The sequence below is a fragment of the Galeopterus variegatus genome, unplaced genomic scaffold, assembly GCF_000696425.1.
Source record: "Galeopterus variegatus unplaced genomic scaffold, G_variegatus-3.0.2 Scaffold10908, whole genome shotgun sequence".
Taxonomy (NCBI): Eukaryota; Metazoa; Chordata; class Mammalia; order Dermoptera; family Cynocephalidae; genus Galeopterus; species Galeopterus variegatus.
In genome coordinates this window covers 675-14,643 of record NW_007737019.1, presented here as the reverse complement: position 1 = coordinate 14,643, position 13,969 = coordinate 675, and the positions used below count along the sequence as shown (strand labels likewise).

The window sequence follows — 13,969 nt, the reverse complement described above, 5'->3', positions numbered from 1 at the left end:
GCGGGAACCGGTCTGTATGTGGGATCCGAACCCTCGGCGGGAGCGCCGCCGCGCTCCCAAGCGGCGCACTGTAGCAGTGCGCCACCGGGCTGGCCAATAATTTTTGACCTAATTATATAAACTTGTCATTTTGGATTGGAAATCTCTATAGAGACTATTTTGGTCCTAAGTCCTTTTTAATCAATGTGGAAATGAGATCCTAAGGGGTGGAGTGGCTCAGCTGAGAACACATAGATAGTTTTTGGTAGAAGAAGCTCCTGGGTTCCCAAATCAACTCAGAGAACACCTAATTCAGTGTCTTCCGCATTCAAGAAACTTTTGCTGACTGATTCTAATAAAAAGAATGTAGTGTGGTAGGGTAGAAGTATATGTTTTGGAATAAAACTAGGTTTAGAGTCTGGTCTGGTCATTTATTAGCTGCATAGATTTTGATAATAGCCTCTTAGCCTGTCTCCTCATCTGTAAAATGTGTATAGTTATCTCCACTTCATGAAGTTGTGTTAGTGAAATGGTATAAAGTGTATGCAGCAATCGGAACACAATGAATTGAGGCCATTATTTAAAATAATCTTCAATAAGTTATAAATTTGCATATTTGATTTTTCTTAATAATCCTTAGATTTTACCATATATCCTTTTTCTAAAATGAGTAAATGCATAGTGGATTTCTTTTTTCCCTTTCGCTCAAAATGTTGAAATTATTTGGGTGGTTATAGGTATTACTCAAGAGTCCACTCAGTTATTTTTCGTAACAGTTCCTTTTTTAAAAAAAAAGTTACCAAGAACTAAGTATTTTGGAAAGTGAATGCTCATAGCATTTAGTATTGCTAAGCTGGGTGATAGAGATAATTTTTTTTGACACTTTGCAGAGCTCATTGTTTTCTCTGGATAAAAAGATATAACATTCACTCAGTATACATTTAGAGAGCTCTAACAGGCCTCAATATTAAGTCTACTGACAGCTCCAGAACTGGTCTTGACCTTCAGCTATTTTTCATAATGCCACCTTGACTTTCACACCACTTCTGAGCCCAAGCAGGAATGAAGACTACCTGTCTACAATGGGATGGCAGAGGGAGTGGAGGTAAGGTCATGGGAGGCTCTTACGGTTAATAAATGAAGACCTGGTACCACTTCTTAAACACTGCTGGGCTCTGGCATATTTATAATATTATATCAAATATGGAAGTAAAAGTAAGATGTTTTAATATCAAGTATGAGGGTCACAGCAGATGATTTTAACAGCCTCCCCCCGACCGACTTCTAAACTCCAGAATGTTTTAATACCCTTAGGTGTCAGTGAAAGTCTACAGGAGTACCTTTCCTGAAATCCCTGCAAAATTAGCTCCAGCACTAGGAAACACAGGGTTAGGTTCAGTACACTAAGAATGAGTCAGAGAAAATGCTAGTGTTGAAAACTGTTTTCCTCCTTATAAAGCTCATACTGACCAATAAAAGGCTACCAGAAAGCGTTCAGGAAAGAATAACATGATAGGATGTAACAAATACCCCACAGCGAGCTGGTCCATGGACTAAAGCATAATTCCAAGTGAGGGATTAAGAAACAGGAATCTAGGCTACGATTCTGTTAACCAGACCCAGATAAATTATTAAAGGGAAGCATATTTTTGAAATTACTCTTCGTGAAGATGAGTAACCGGCCTTACTATCAATGTCCTTCAGTGTTTTTGACAGGGACAGTGGTGAGCTGGGTGGATCTTTACTATCCCCAGTATCATATAGATCTGTGGTTCTCAAACCTGTTAGCATATTTTTGAAATTACTCTTCGTGAAGATGAGTAACCGGCCTTACTATCAATGTCCTTCGGTGTTTTTGACAGGGACAGTGGTGAGCTGGGTGGATCTTTACTATCCCCAGTATCATATAGATCTGTGGTTCTCAAACCTGTCTGCACAACCGAGCACTTTAAATAATCTTGATACTCAGCCCAGGAGATTCTGATTTAATTTGTCTGGGGTGCACCTTGGGCGTCTGGATTTTTTTAAAGCTCCCCATGTGATTCTATTGTGTGCTTAGCATCGCAAACCACGGGCTATTGGTAAAGTGTTGTAACAAACTCTCCTCCTGAAATCCACCACCACACCCTTTAGCTTCCTGGCGCCTGTTTGTTGTCACCCTCTCTCCCGCCCACATACACACACCTCAGGATGGCAAATTTCTCGCTTTAGTCAGAGTACAATAATCCCAAAGTGGAATGCAAGAGGTGTCCTTGGTAAACCAGGGGAACCCAGGTAAAGAAAGCGATTCCCAAACATAGTAATGACCACAGCCTGCTGCCTGGCTCCGCTTGTTTCCTGGGCTGTTGCCACATTATGAAGAGTCCTAGGAGACGACCCACTCCCTCGTTCTTTCCCACTGTCATGTTGGCATTTGACAGACCTCCCAGTTGAAGTCACCACAGCCCCGGGGCGGGCACCGTTTCTCAGCTCCTTAAGGGCCACCCCTGAATCCACCACTCCCACCGTTCAGCTTGGAGGAGTGCCGCCCACCACCGCGACGGGGGGAGCCAGGCCTGTGTCACTTGAGCCACTCCCTTGGCCCCTTCCCCCTGGGTTTTGTTTACTTAGAAAGCAGATATTGACGTCTCCGGAAGGCAGCTCAGCACAGGGCCCACCCGGCAGTGGCAGGAAGGAGCCGCGGGGTGCGGTGCCAGAGAGCTCTTCCTCCAGCCCTGAAACCTTCTTCCGGAGTCGGGGTCCCCGGGAGCGGATGACACCAGGGTCCCCGCCTGGCCACGCCCTGCACCCGGTCGCAACAAACGCCTTGCACGGCCGGCTGCCCTGCCCCGCCCCCCGGCCCCGCCCCAGGCGCTCATTTATCTCGGCTCGCGGAACTACTTTTACTTAATCTTTTACATAATGATTCATCTTTTAATCAAAACATTTCTTATTTCATCTCTATAGAAAAAGAAAATCAGAATGTTCCAAAGCACGGACACTGTGACCAAAGCACCCACTCATGCATCAATAGTTCACCCCAAAGCGTGGCTTGTGGCCAGGAAACTATACAATAGCAGCATGCTTGGCTTTAAAGAGCGTCAGACTTTAGTTTAAACTCTAATTCTTAACCTTCTTAACTTACAATTTAACCGTTTTTTAATCTTATTTATACTTACTATACTTGATTTTAATAACATTGATTAGTTATGGTTAACAATTTAATATTGCTTATACCCTATATTGATCATTTTAATTTATAATCAAAATCACAATATTTATACCTTTTATTTCCCTGCCAGTAGACTCCGGGAACAGCACAGGGGACAAAGTAAAAAGTTAAATGATCCTACTCAAACTAACAAAACACACTATATCATTCTTATTATTACTAGGGAAACAACATGTTCTTGGTAAGTCAAGGGAAACTGTGGGAATGGGGAAAATAAAGAAATCTGTAACTGGTTAATGATCAAATAATTGTAAACACCACTGCACTCGGACCCGCCACCTCCCTGGGGGATGTGGATAGAAATCCAACATAGTAACTTCATTCCACACGTACAAGAGCATGACCACAGCCACGATGGGTCCATGCACACATCACTAACAAGAAAGACTAATAATAAAATTAAATCGAGCCAACCCATACTGAGAACATGCATCAAAAACACCTGTAGTACTGACAATGCCCTTTAAATAAACCAGTTAATTCTGATGTATTTTAACATGTCCTTTGAGAAACTCCAGGGAATTTCCCAAAGCCATACTAAGCCAAAAGGTTAGGCTGTTTAATTCTGGGAAGCCTTGTCAAGCAACCAAAGGTGAACAAACAAATTCCATGGAGCCATGCCACACATGTGGAACCCCCTTGTAGCCTGCAGAACAAGGGTTATCACTCAGGCTCCCATGCCGTTCCCTATAGCAGGATGGCACAGAGCACCGTGGATTGAAAATGTTTGGGAAGAAAAAACAATAAAAATAATACAAATCAAAAAAACACAGTATAACAACTATGTACATTGTATTAGATAGTATAAGAAACCTAGAGATGATTTAAAGTATACAGGAGGATGTGTGTAGGTTATATGCAAACACTACACCTTTATATATTAGGGACTTGAGCATCCATGGAAAATCCTTTGGGGTCGTAGAACTGGTTTCCCGCTGATACTGAGGGATGACTATACACTTGACACACAGCAAATGCTGTAGTGGTATTAATATAGTTAAATATGAAATATGTGCAAAGAAGTAAAGAAAGTGGGGTGATTTAAGAACCAGATAGTTCCAGATAATTAAACATAGATTATAAAATAAGGTGATACTACTTTTTTTGTTGTTGCTTTTGTTAATAATTTTAGGAAGCTGTGATGTTCCACCCAGATTTCTTTTTGCATCCCTCAAAAAGACTTACAGCAATCAGAATTATTTCCCAGTCGGTTCCGCAGTGGAATATGAGTGCCGTTTGGGCTACAGAAGGGACCCTACTCAATCGGGAAGAATAACTTGCCTTGAGAGTTTAGTATGGTCCGAACCAGCTGAATTTTGTCAAAGTAAGTATAATTTTAACTAGTATTCCCAATCATCTGGTGTTTGGGGGAAATAGTATTTCTTCCTTCATTCATGCTGGAACTTATGTGTATATGTTATTATTTAGAATGATGTTTAAAGGAACCATGAGAGTCATTTTATTTTCAATTAGACAAACTCAATATCTATCTGATAGGCATACTTACAAATTTCACATCTTATTAGTTTGAGGTTATCTAAAATGAAACAAGTACATATTCTAAATATGTTGCTTTTTTGAAACATCATAAAAGAGGGTAGAATTAAAGAAGTTGAAAGGTAGGAAATATCAATGGTTCAGAAAATGAATTTGCATATATGTGCCTGATAATTTTTTAAATTTTTCCATCTTTATTGAGGTATTATTGACAAAAAATTTTATATATTAAGGTATATAACATGATATTTTGATATATATATATATATATACACACACACACACACACACACACACACACACACACACATTGTGAAATGAAGACCACAATCAAGCTAATTAACCTATCCACCACCTCATATAGTTACCTTTTTATTTATGTGCCTGATAATTTAATAAAAAAATAAATTTGTATTCTCTTCTAGAAAAATCATGTCCTAATCCTGGAGATTTAGTAAATGGTCATATCAATATAACAACTGACATATTGTTTGGTTCAACCATCTACTTCTCATGTGACATAGGGTAAGTTTTAGCACACTAAAACTCTATATTTAACAAATGAAAAACAAATCAGGATTTAAGGTGGGGATTATTAGATTCATGACTAGTGTTCACAAGCTGGTAGTTTATCATGAGCTCATCACAGTTAAATTTAGTAAAATGGGGCAAGAAAGGAAAATTTCTTATACTGTCAAATTCTCTAAATTCCTAGATTTTAGTACGTATGTGATTTAATATAAAATTTTAAATGTGAGTAGTAAAAAGAATTTGAAATCTGTTGATGATACTTACAGAAATGACAATCCTTAAAGTGTTTAAATATAAAACCAATCTTCAGTTGACCTAAGTAATGAATTTACATGTGGGTTTTTCTGTATGCAAACAAACTTATGAAATATGGGCTAAAAACATTACTGTAAAAATATCTACTACTGGTCTAACCTAAGGTCATTTATATGTTATGTAGGGAAAAGGAACTTACTCAGTGAGTACCATCAGTGTCTCAGACAGTGGAAAACATTACTACATTCATTTTCTCATTTAATATCTGCAAATCAAATTATGTTATTTTACTGTGTGTGTGTGTGTGTGTGTGTGTGTATGCGTGTGTTCCTGTTCTTTATGTTTCTCATTTAATATCTGCAAATCAAATTATGTTATTTTACTGTGTGTGTGTGTGTGTGTGTATGCGTGTGTTCCTGTTCTTTATAAAATAAAAATATTGCTATCACTTGTCACCAATACTAAACACGGATGTCAGTTGGGTCATTAACACACAATCTTGGAAGTACTTTGAACTCTTTAAATAGAAGTACATTCTAGTACTGATCTTTAAAACTCAGAAATACAAAATATTCATCTATATCATTTAAAAATGTTTTAAAACACTTTTATATTTTCTAACATATGCCCCATGCAAATAAAAATGTTCTACATGTCTTATACTGTCTTACCCTTTGGAGTTCACCTTTTTAAACTTAACTTTTTCTTTTCCATTAAACTTCCCTATAGACTTTACCTACTATTGTTTTGTCTCCATCTACTGTTGGTATAATAAATATTATTTTAAGATGATATTCTGGAGAATTGGGGGAAAGTCAAATATGTGTGAATGTAACAAATTTCTTTTTCTCTTCCTATTGTTTTAGGTACTTATTAGTCGGTTCATCTTCCAGTTACTGTGAAGTTACAGGGAATACTGTCAGCTGGAGTGATCGATTTCCACTGTGTGTAGGTAAGACTTTTAACAACTCTAAGCACTCAGGTTGTGGACTGAATAATAAATGATAAATTATTTTCTCTTCATTAAGAATAATCCACAGTGTATATTTGTAGCACCCTTACCCTTCAATGAGTGAATCTCTTCACTCATTAAAAGACCTTTTCTAGGGATGTTTCTTAATTTATTAGCTGTGAAAATAAACCACCATGCTTTTCTGAGCCTCAGTATCCTTAACTATATAGAATGAGGATTAAAAACAAACAGGTTTGTGTTATGCTTGGTCATTTACTGTATAACCATTTCTTCTAACAGTCAGGTAAGAAAGAGAGGGGATTTCTCCCAAACCCCAACAATTTTATGGAAGAAAGTACTATGGATCAAAGTATCTAGATGACTTCACTGTATATCCTTAAACAAGTGGCAATAGAAGGCATTTAACCCCTGTCTCTTACTTCAGATCCATCATTTCTCCAAGACCAGCATTGCCTTCATGTCTCTTTTTGATATTATTAACTGAGATAATTATCTAGAAGTATTTTAAGGTGTGATATATTTTTATCATTAGAGAAATAAGGTTATATAATAAAGAAGAAATAGGGTTACTGTATTTTCTCAAAGGGAGATAGGGCACAGAAATAATATCAAATGGATATATCAGTCAAAGATATGTCCCTTACAGACACATGTCTTCTGAAAATTGAGAGGAGTAAAATATATGCAGCATTTTTAAATGTAAGCTTTATTTCTCCCATCCTTCTCTCTTTCTTCACCCAACTTAACATTTCTGCAAACGACTTCTAAAAACCCTCCTATCAAAATTATTTCTAAGTTCAAGTTTTTTGTGTTAGAAACTAGAATAGATTGTGTAATTTATCAAGCATTTATCAATTAGCCCCCTATGGTGGGCCATGGGTGGGGTCAGTTGACATGAAGACACATAGAAGGAAGCCTTGCCATCGAGGAGCCTGCTCCTGTCACATACACTGTGTGCCCACCCTTCTAGATCTGCTACTTCTCCTTTTTTCTCATTACAATTATTTTTAAGTTTTCATCATTACCACCCACTACCACCTTTCCCATTCCCACTATCCAGTAAGAGATATATAAATGATGCCGCATTAAAGATGGAAAGCAACAAGCTGCACCACATCTTTTTCTGGCCCAGGCAATGTGTCACAAAGTCTGAATTAGAAATCTCCCAGACTGAGGCCAATATTTTCACAAGCAGTTGCTGTCATGAATTTCACAAAAATGTGGACCGTGTACGGTAGCATAGAAGACCTTTTGCACTGCAATCCCACTTCCCCTTCATGCTTGCCCACATGTAGCCGATAGTCTTACTCACTGTTTGTTGTCTTGAACACCGTGGCGAATATCCTCGTGTTTGTATTTTCCTCCTTGATGCTTATCCATCTCTCCAACTCAGCAACCACTGACATCTGCATCCTGCAGGAAAGAGCCTCTTTTCCTAAGCAACCCTAGTGTCTTCCACTATCTCTATAAGTCTCTATTTCTTTTAGGCTCTAGTTTTGATTTCCTACATAACTTTTCTATTTTGACAATACCAAAGCGATTGAGTGGAAAGTAAATTCTTAAACAGTGAGCTGCTTCACCTCAAGTGTGCAGCCCTGGCCTAGAGACACATGATGCTCCATTGATGTCCGTGTGCGGATGTGGAAATATGTATATGAAAGAGGAAAGAACAATGGATACATTTAAGAATTTTCCTTTGTTATATGTCAGAAAAAGGTCGTACCTGTTTACCTCTAAATGAAGCCTAACTGTCAGAAGGACCTGTTTTCCTATCACTCTACCAGTGTTTGGTTTTTTGGGGTTTTTTTTTCAAAATTAATTTCAGTTGTGCTGGTGTCTGCTAGCCTGTAATCAATCCCTGCTACTATAACGATTGTTTATCCCAGACCCCTCTCTTTATCTTAATTTCCCACCTCTAATCACTAAATCATTTTGCTTTGCCTCCTCAATATATTTTTCAAACCTGTTTTCACCCTCCATCTATACCACTTCTAACATGGTTTATGGTCCGTCCACTGTACTATAGCAATCAGGGCCACTCCTAACATTTTCAGGGCCTGGGCAAGAATATCGATGGGGGTCCCTGGCCTAAGAACCACCCTCCTTCAAATAGCCGTCCTCCTTCCCACACTGTGAGGGGTCTGTGATGCACGGGTCATCACGATGCACGTGATGCGCGGTGCTAGTTCCTGGAACATGTTCTAGAATGGAGGAAGTATTCTCATTGAGCATGTCCTCTTAGCCCTGCAGAGGGAGTGACACATCTAGAAGAGGGTCAGAGCACAGTCTTTTTTTTTTTTTATAAAGATGACCGGTAAGGGGATCTTAACCCTTGACTTGGTGTTGTCAGTACCACGCTCTCCCAAGTGAGCCACGGGCTGGCCCAGAGCACAGTCTTTTAAAGTGTGGGGCCTAGGGCAGGAGCCTCAGTGTCTGGGTTCAAGGGCGAGATGACCGGTAAGGGGATCTTAACCCTTGACTTGGTGTTGTCAGTACCACGCTCTCCCAAATGAGCCACGGGCTGGCCCAGAGCACAGTCTTTTAAAGTGTGGGGCCTAGGGCAGGAGCCTCAGTGTCTGGGTTCAAGGGCTATCCTGGTGGCAGTGGCCTCCTGCCTCCCTTCTTGTGCTCCATTAATGTTTCATCCATACTCTGCCCAGAGTGATCTGTCTGAAACACAGGCGTGACTTGTCCTTTTTCTTAAGATTATGAGTGTCTCCCGTTCCTTACAAAGCCCACAGTCCTTAGTATAGGGTACAAGGCTCTCCATCATCTACCGACTGCTCCACACTCACATCCTGCCCTCATGTTTTATGTCTACCCATGCAGTCTGCTTGTTGTTTTCTTGTACCTCATGCTTCTTCATGTCCCCACATCATTCCTTATGTTGCTGCCTCTGCCTGGAATGTCCTCCAGCTCTTTCTTTGCTTGGCCCTGTTTTCCTCATTAAGAGTTGGTTCCCCTAGCCTTGCAGGAAGATTTCCCAGCCTGGTACACTGTCCTTCCTCTCGCAGTACTTCTATGATAACCCTCAGATTTTGTATTGAAGTTATCTCTTTGAATCTCTTTCCTAAGATGGAGAATTACATCCTGTTGAGTTTTGCACTTCTGTTTGTAGAACAATGCCGTGTATGTATCAGGTGTTCATAAAGTGTTTGAACTGAACTAGTGGTGGTGTGTGTAGTCTCTACACATCCTAACTTAGAGTAATCAGAATAGTATGTTCTCGCTCCTTGCTTTGATCAATGGCCTAGGAGTAATTTATAAATTTGCTGGTATTCTGTAGGTACTTAAGTACATGTGGTGCAAGATGATTTGACGTGCACATGTGATTACATTGCTTTCCTGCTTAAAAAATTAAAAAATTTTACTGCTCTAGAGAATGTGGAACCATTGAGTTTTTTGTTAGCGTAACTGTCACAGAGAGGCCTCTTTTTACAATACAACTAGAGTGACTCTACTTGTGTTTGTTTTACAATTTTAGCTGCTTAGTATGATTTATTTTGAATAAAAATCTCTGCATCAGTACATACTAAAAAATTTTACTCTAGAAGTCAAAATGCAACTGTGACATTTAAGATCTTTTGCTCTGTCTGAAATAATCTGTATTTTTATCTCAAGCATTCCGATTGAATTCCCAACTCCTTTCATTTGGTGTCATTTCTCCTTGGAATGAAGAGCAATTCTCTCTTCTCTGCTCTGTCTTAGAAGAAAGTGCCTCTTAGTTTAAACTCAAGTCCCATTTACTCCGTAAAGTCTTCTCTGACTGCCTTCCTTTGCCTCTAAACTCCTTCAGCATTTGATTTTTCTAGCACCAGTTTGATATGTAACATGTGCAAACTTTTTTGTAATTTTTGTTGTCCATACATGTTTTAAATATTATTTCTATAAATTGATTTCATGGTTAGCATTTATGCTCTACAGCTTTTGCATTCAAAGTTCCAAATATGCTACTCATTATTTAATAGGCCTTGTTGATAATGCTGAGTTTGGAAAAATAATAGATTTTGATTTTTTAAAATTAGATTGTTAACATGTTTTAGTGTTACTTATTTGTACAAATACTTTACCAGTTTTATTTATTTAAATTATGTTGGAATTTTTTTTAAAGCAATTCAGTGTCCAGAGCCACCAAGAATTGCCAATGGAACAATTCTACGGGAAAGTAACACCTATGTATATAATCAGTTTGTAACATATAAATGTTCTCAAGGCTTCACCCTGGTCGGAGAGCCCAATATTTATTGTATAGTAAAAGATGGTGGAGGAGAATGGACCAGCGCACCTCAGTGCAAAGGTAATCAGTTTAACTAGTTATTTATATTTTTGCTTTATTCTTACCTTTAAGTCTACACAAGCTGCAGAGAGTCTGTGAACTCTCTGAGAAAAGAATGTAAAATGTTGTACATATACATATTTACGTTTTTCATCAAATTCTCAGAGGGGTCTGTGGCTTGTATACACACATATATGACATATATTATGCCATTTTTAGTGAAGTAGCTTAAATTTGCTGTTTCATACCATGTTACTTTCAGTAAGTTGATACAAATATCTCTTGGTTTGTACAAAGAGCATATCAAGTGGTTTATTTTATTAAATTGGAGCAGGAACCTTAGATTCCACTGAGGGCTCTAGAAATGAGGGTACTTCAAAAAGTTTGTGGAAAATAGAGTTGAAAGATAATATAAATCTTTTCATGAACTTTTTGAAGTTCCCTCATAATGATCACACATGTTGTGACAACTGAGAAACTGTTGCCTAGCTGTTGACTTCATTGAATTATATATATTTATTTTCTGCCTTCAGAATTTCTATTATTCACTCTTCTCTCTTCATCTTTCCAGATTTTTTTCCTCAATGTCTTTTTTTTATATTCAGACAGTACTCTCAGAATCCTTAGAAGGGCTTTTTAAATATATTTTAAAAGACATACTTAGGAGATCACCGAAGCTGGATTAAACATTGTACAGTACCAATAGGTGGCATTTGTTTTTTGTAGTGGTGAATGCCAATATGACTAAAGCAAATATTACTTTTATAATTTTAATTGAAATTCTGTCAGCATAAATTTAAAAAATCATTGCTTATTAAAAATAACTTTCTATTATGTTATGCATAAACGTAGTGACATAATGGTAAAACCATGCAGTTGAATAAATTCTTGTGTTTTATTCTAGAATATAAGTAAACATACACATATTTCTTTTATGTATCATATCAATTATATGGCTATATCATTTATTTAACCAGTCCCCTACTACTGGGAATTTAGGTTTTTGGTTCTGGTTTGTTTTGTATACATTATTATTACAAATGAGGCTGCGATAAATATTATTGGACATCTGTTATTTCACATGTGTGCAAATACATTTGTTCAATAAATTCCTTGCAGTGTAATTACCGTACCAAAGGTATATGCATTTAAATTTTTGATAGCTATTAGCAACATTGTTTCCAAAGACACTATACTAATGTACTCTCCCACCACCAGTATTACATCATTGTACTTCTTTGTACCTTTAATGATAGTCATTATTATGATATGGAAATTTGACAATGTAAGTGATGAAAATTTTATTTTATTGTTCAAATTCATTTAATTATAAGTGAAGTTTCGCATGTGTGTGTTTTTTTAATTTGGCCATTTGATCCACTCAATGTTTATTTTCCCCTGTTTTATTAAATCATCAGTTATTTAGAGCTTAAAACTATAAGTAGTGCCCAAGTAGGTCATGGCAGACCAATGCTTTCATTACTACAACTACAAAACCTGGGTGGCTTACAAAAAAATCATGCTTTTAAAGGCATAAGATCCAGCTGTGGGAATAAGGACTGAGTGAACTAAATAAAATTCCTAGGGTTGGGGGATGAAGGCTTTCCGGTCTGAGGTGATCCAGTTGTACTTTTCCTGGGGGCATTTGCTGATTCTGAGCCTTGGCTAAGGATCCATCTTGACCCAGACAAAAGACTACTGCCAGGAAAGAAGGCAGCAAAGCTTTTAATGGTTGTGGAGGACTAGGGTAATACATGGAAACTGAGTCCTTGTTTAGAGCCAGTTTTTTCCAAGACCATTTGCTGATTTCTGGGGCTGCATGTGAGGCTGAGAATCTAGATGAACAGCTTCTAAAATGCAAAGTGAATCTCTCAGAATCTGGTGGTATTTGAACAACAGATACCCATCAGAGCAGCAGGCTTTTATTAAGCATACCACCAGTCTTCCCCTTAAGACATTTCTGCTCATTTTGAAGCTATGTCGGGGAGGAGGCTAGATGGCTGGGCTGGGGAAACCCTGAAAAACAGAACTGGATCTCCTGCAGTCTTTCAGGACTGAGGAAACAATGATCCACCAGACTCTCAACCAAAAGCCCAGAAGGGCCACTCTCAAAGAACACAGGCAAGAGCGTAGATAGACTGAGTCTTACTAAAACTGTAACGCAGCTCAATCTGCCTATCAGAAAGGGGAACCCTCACTTTGGAAAATCATATCATCTGAGTGTTTTATACCTAATGTGTAGCTTATAATAAAAAAAAACCCAAAAACTATTAGATATGGTAGGAAGCAAGGAAATATGATCAAACCAAGAGAAAAAAAACGGGTAAAGGGGCCAATTCAACAGAAATATATCTCAATCTGAAATCTGTATGCACTTGATAAAATAACTTCAATCTATATGTAGCAAAATGGACAGAAGAGAAATAGACAAGTTCACAATCATAGTTGGAAAATTCCACATTCCCATCTCAATAGCTAATAGAACAAGCAACCAAAAATCAGTAAGAGTGTAGAAGATGTGAGTAACAATTGAACTTAAAACAAATTTACTTAAAAGAGCATTGAACCCCATAGTGACAGATGGCAAATTTTTTCAACTGTACGTGGAACATTTACCAAAGTTGACCATATGCTGGGTTCTAAATTGCTGTGCATTTCAGAAAATTGAAGTTATTCAGAGCATGCTTTCTGACCACGATGGAATTAAACTAGGCATCAAAAAAAAAAAAAAAAAGATAACTAGAAAATTAATTTCCAGGAAATTTAAACCCTGGTAGCATATAAGTCCTCTGGATCAAAAATGAGAACTAACTTGTTAGAACAAGGGTGATTTTTATATGCGAGGACCTTAGAATGAAAAGTCTATCTAAAAACCTCACTTACCCTGATAATAATATCCATCACGTTTTGAGTGCAAGTACTGTGTTACCTGCTAAGTATTTTACTTGAGCTATCCCTTGTAGCATCCTGTGAGATGGGTAAAGGAAGCAGAAGAACAACTTATACCATCTGAGTACCTAGAGTATAATATGTGTGGTGGGGCTGGCAAGGGTAGTTACTGCTTGAGATCACCTGTCACTTCAGGGACAGACACTGTGTGAACTATCTTACCTAAACTATTTCCCTTAATCCTTATAATAATGTTAGGCAATCTGCTCTGTTTTTATCCTCATTTTATATATGAGAAAACCAAAGCTTAGCGGGATTAGAGAACTTGCCAAAGCTCACTAGTATGTGCTGGAACCAG

The 13,969-nt window shown here is 37.9% G+C and overlaps 1 protein-coding gene across 1 annotated transcript; it reads left to right on the top strand.

Annotated features, from left to right (window-relative positions):
- Positions 1-2,216: 2,216 nt before the first annotated feature.
- On the top strand, positions 2,217-10,743 carry CD55 (CD55 molecule, decay accelerating factor for complement (Cromer blood group); the record flags this gene model as incomplete). The annotated part of the gene is made up of 5 exons (XM_008594503.1): positions 2,217-2,253; positions 4,323-4,514; positions 5,113-5,212; positions 6,340-6,425; positions 10,558-10,743. Coding segments are annotated over exons 1-5 (601 nt in total), but the record flags the coding sequence as incomplete, so codon positions are not given.
- Between the last annotated feature and the right edge of the window lie 3,226 nt (positions 10,744-13,969).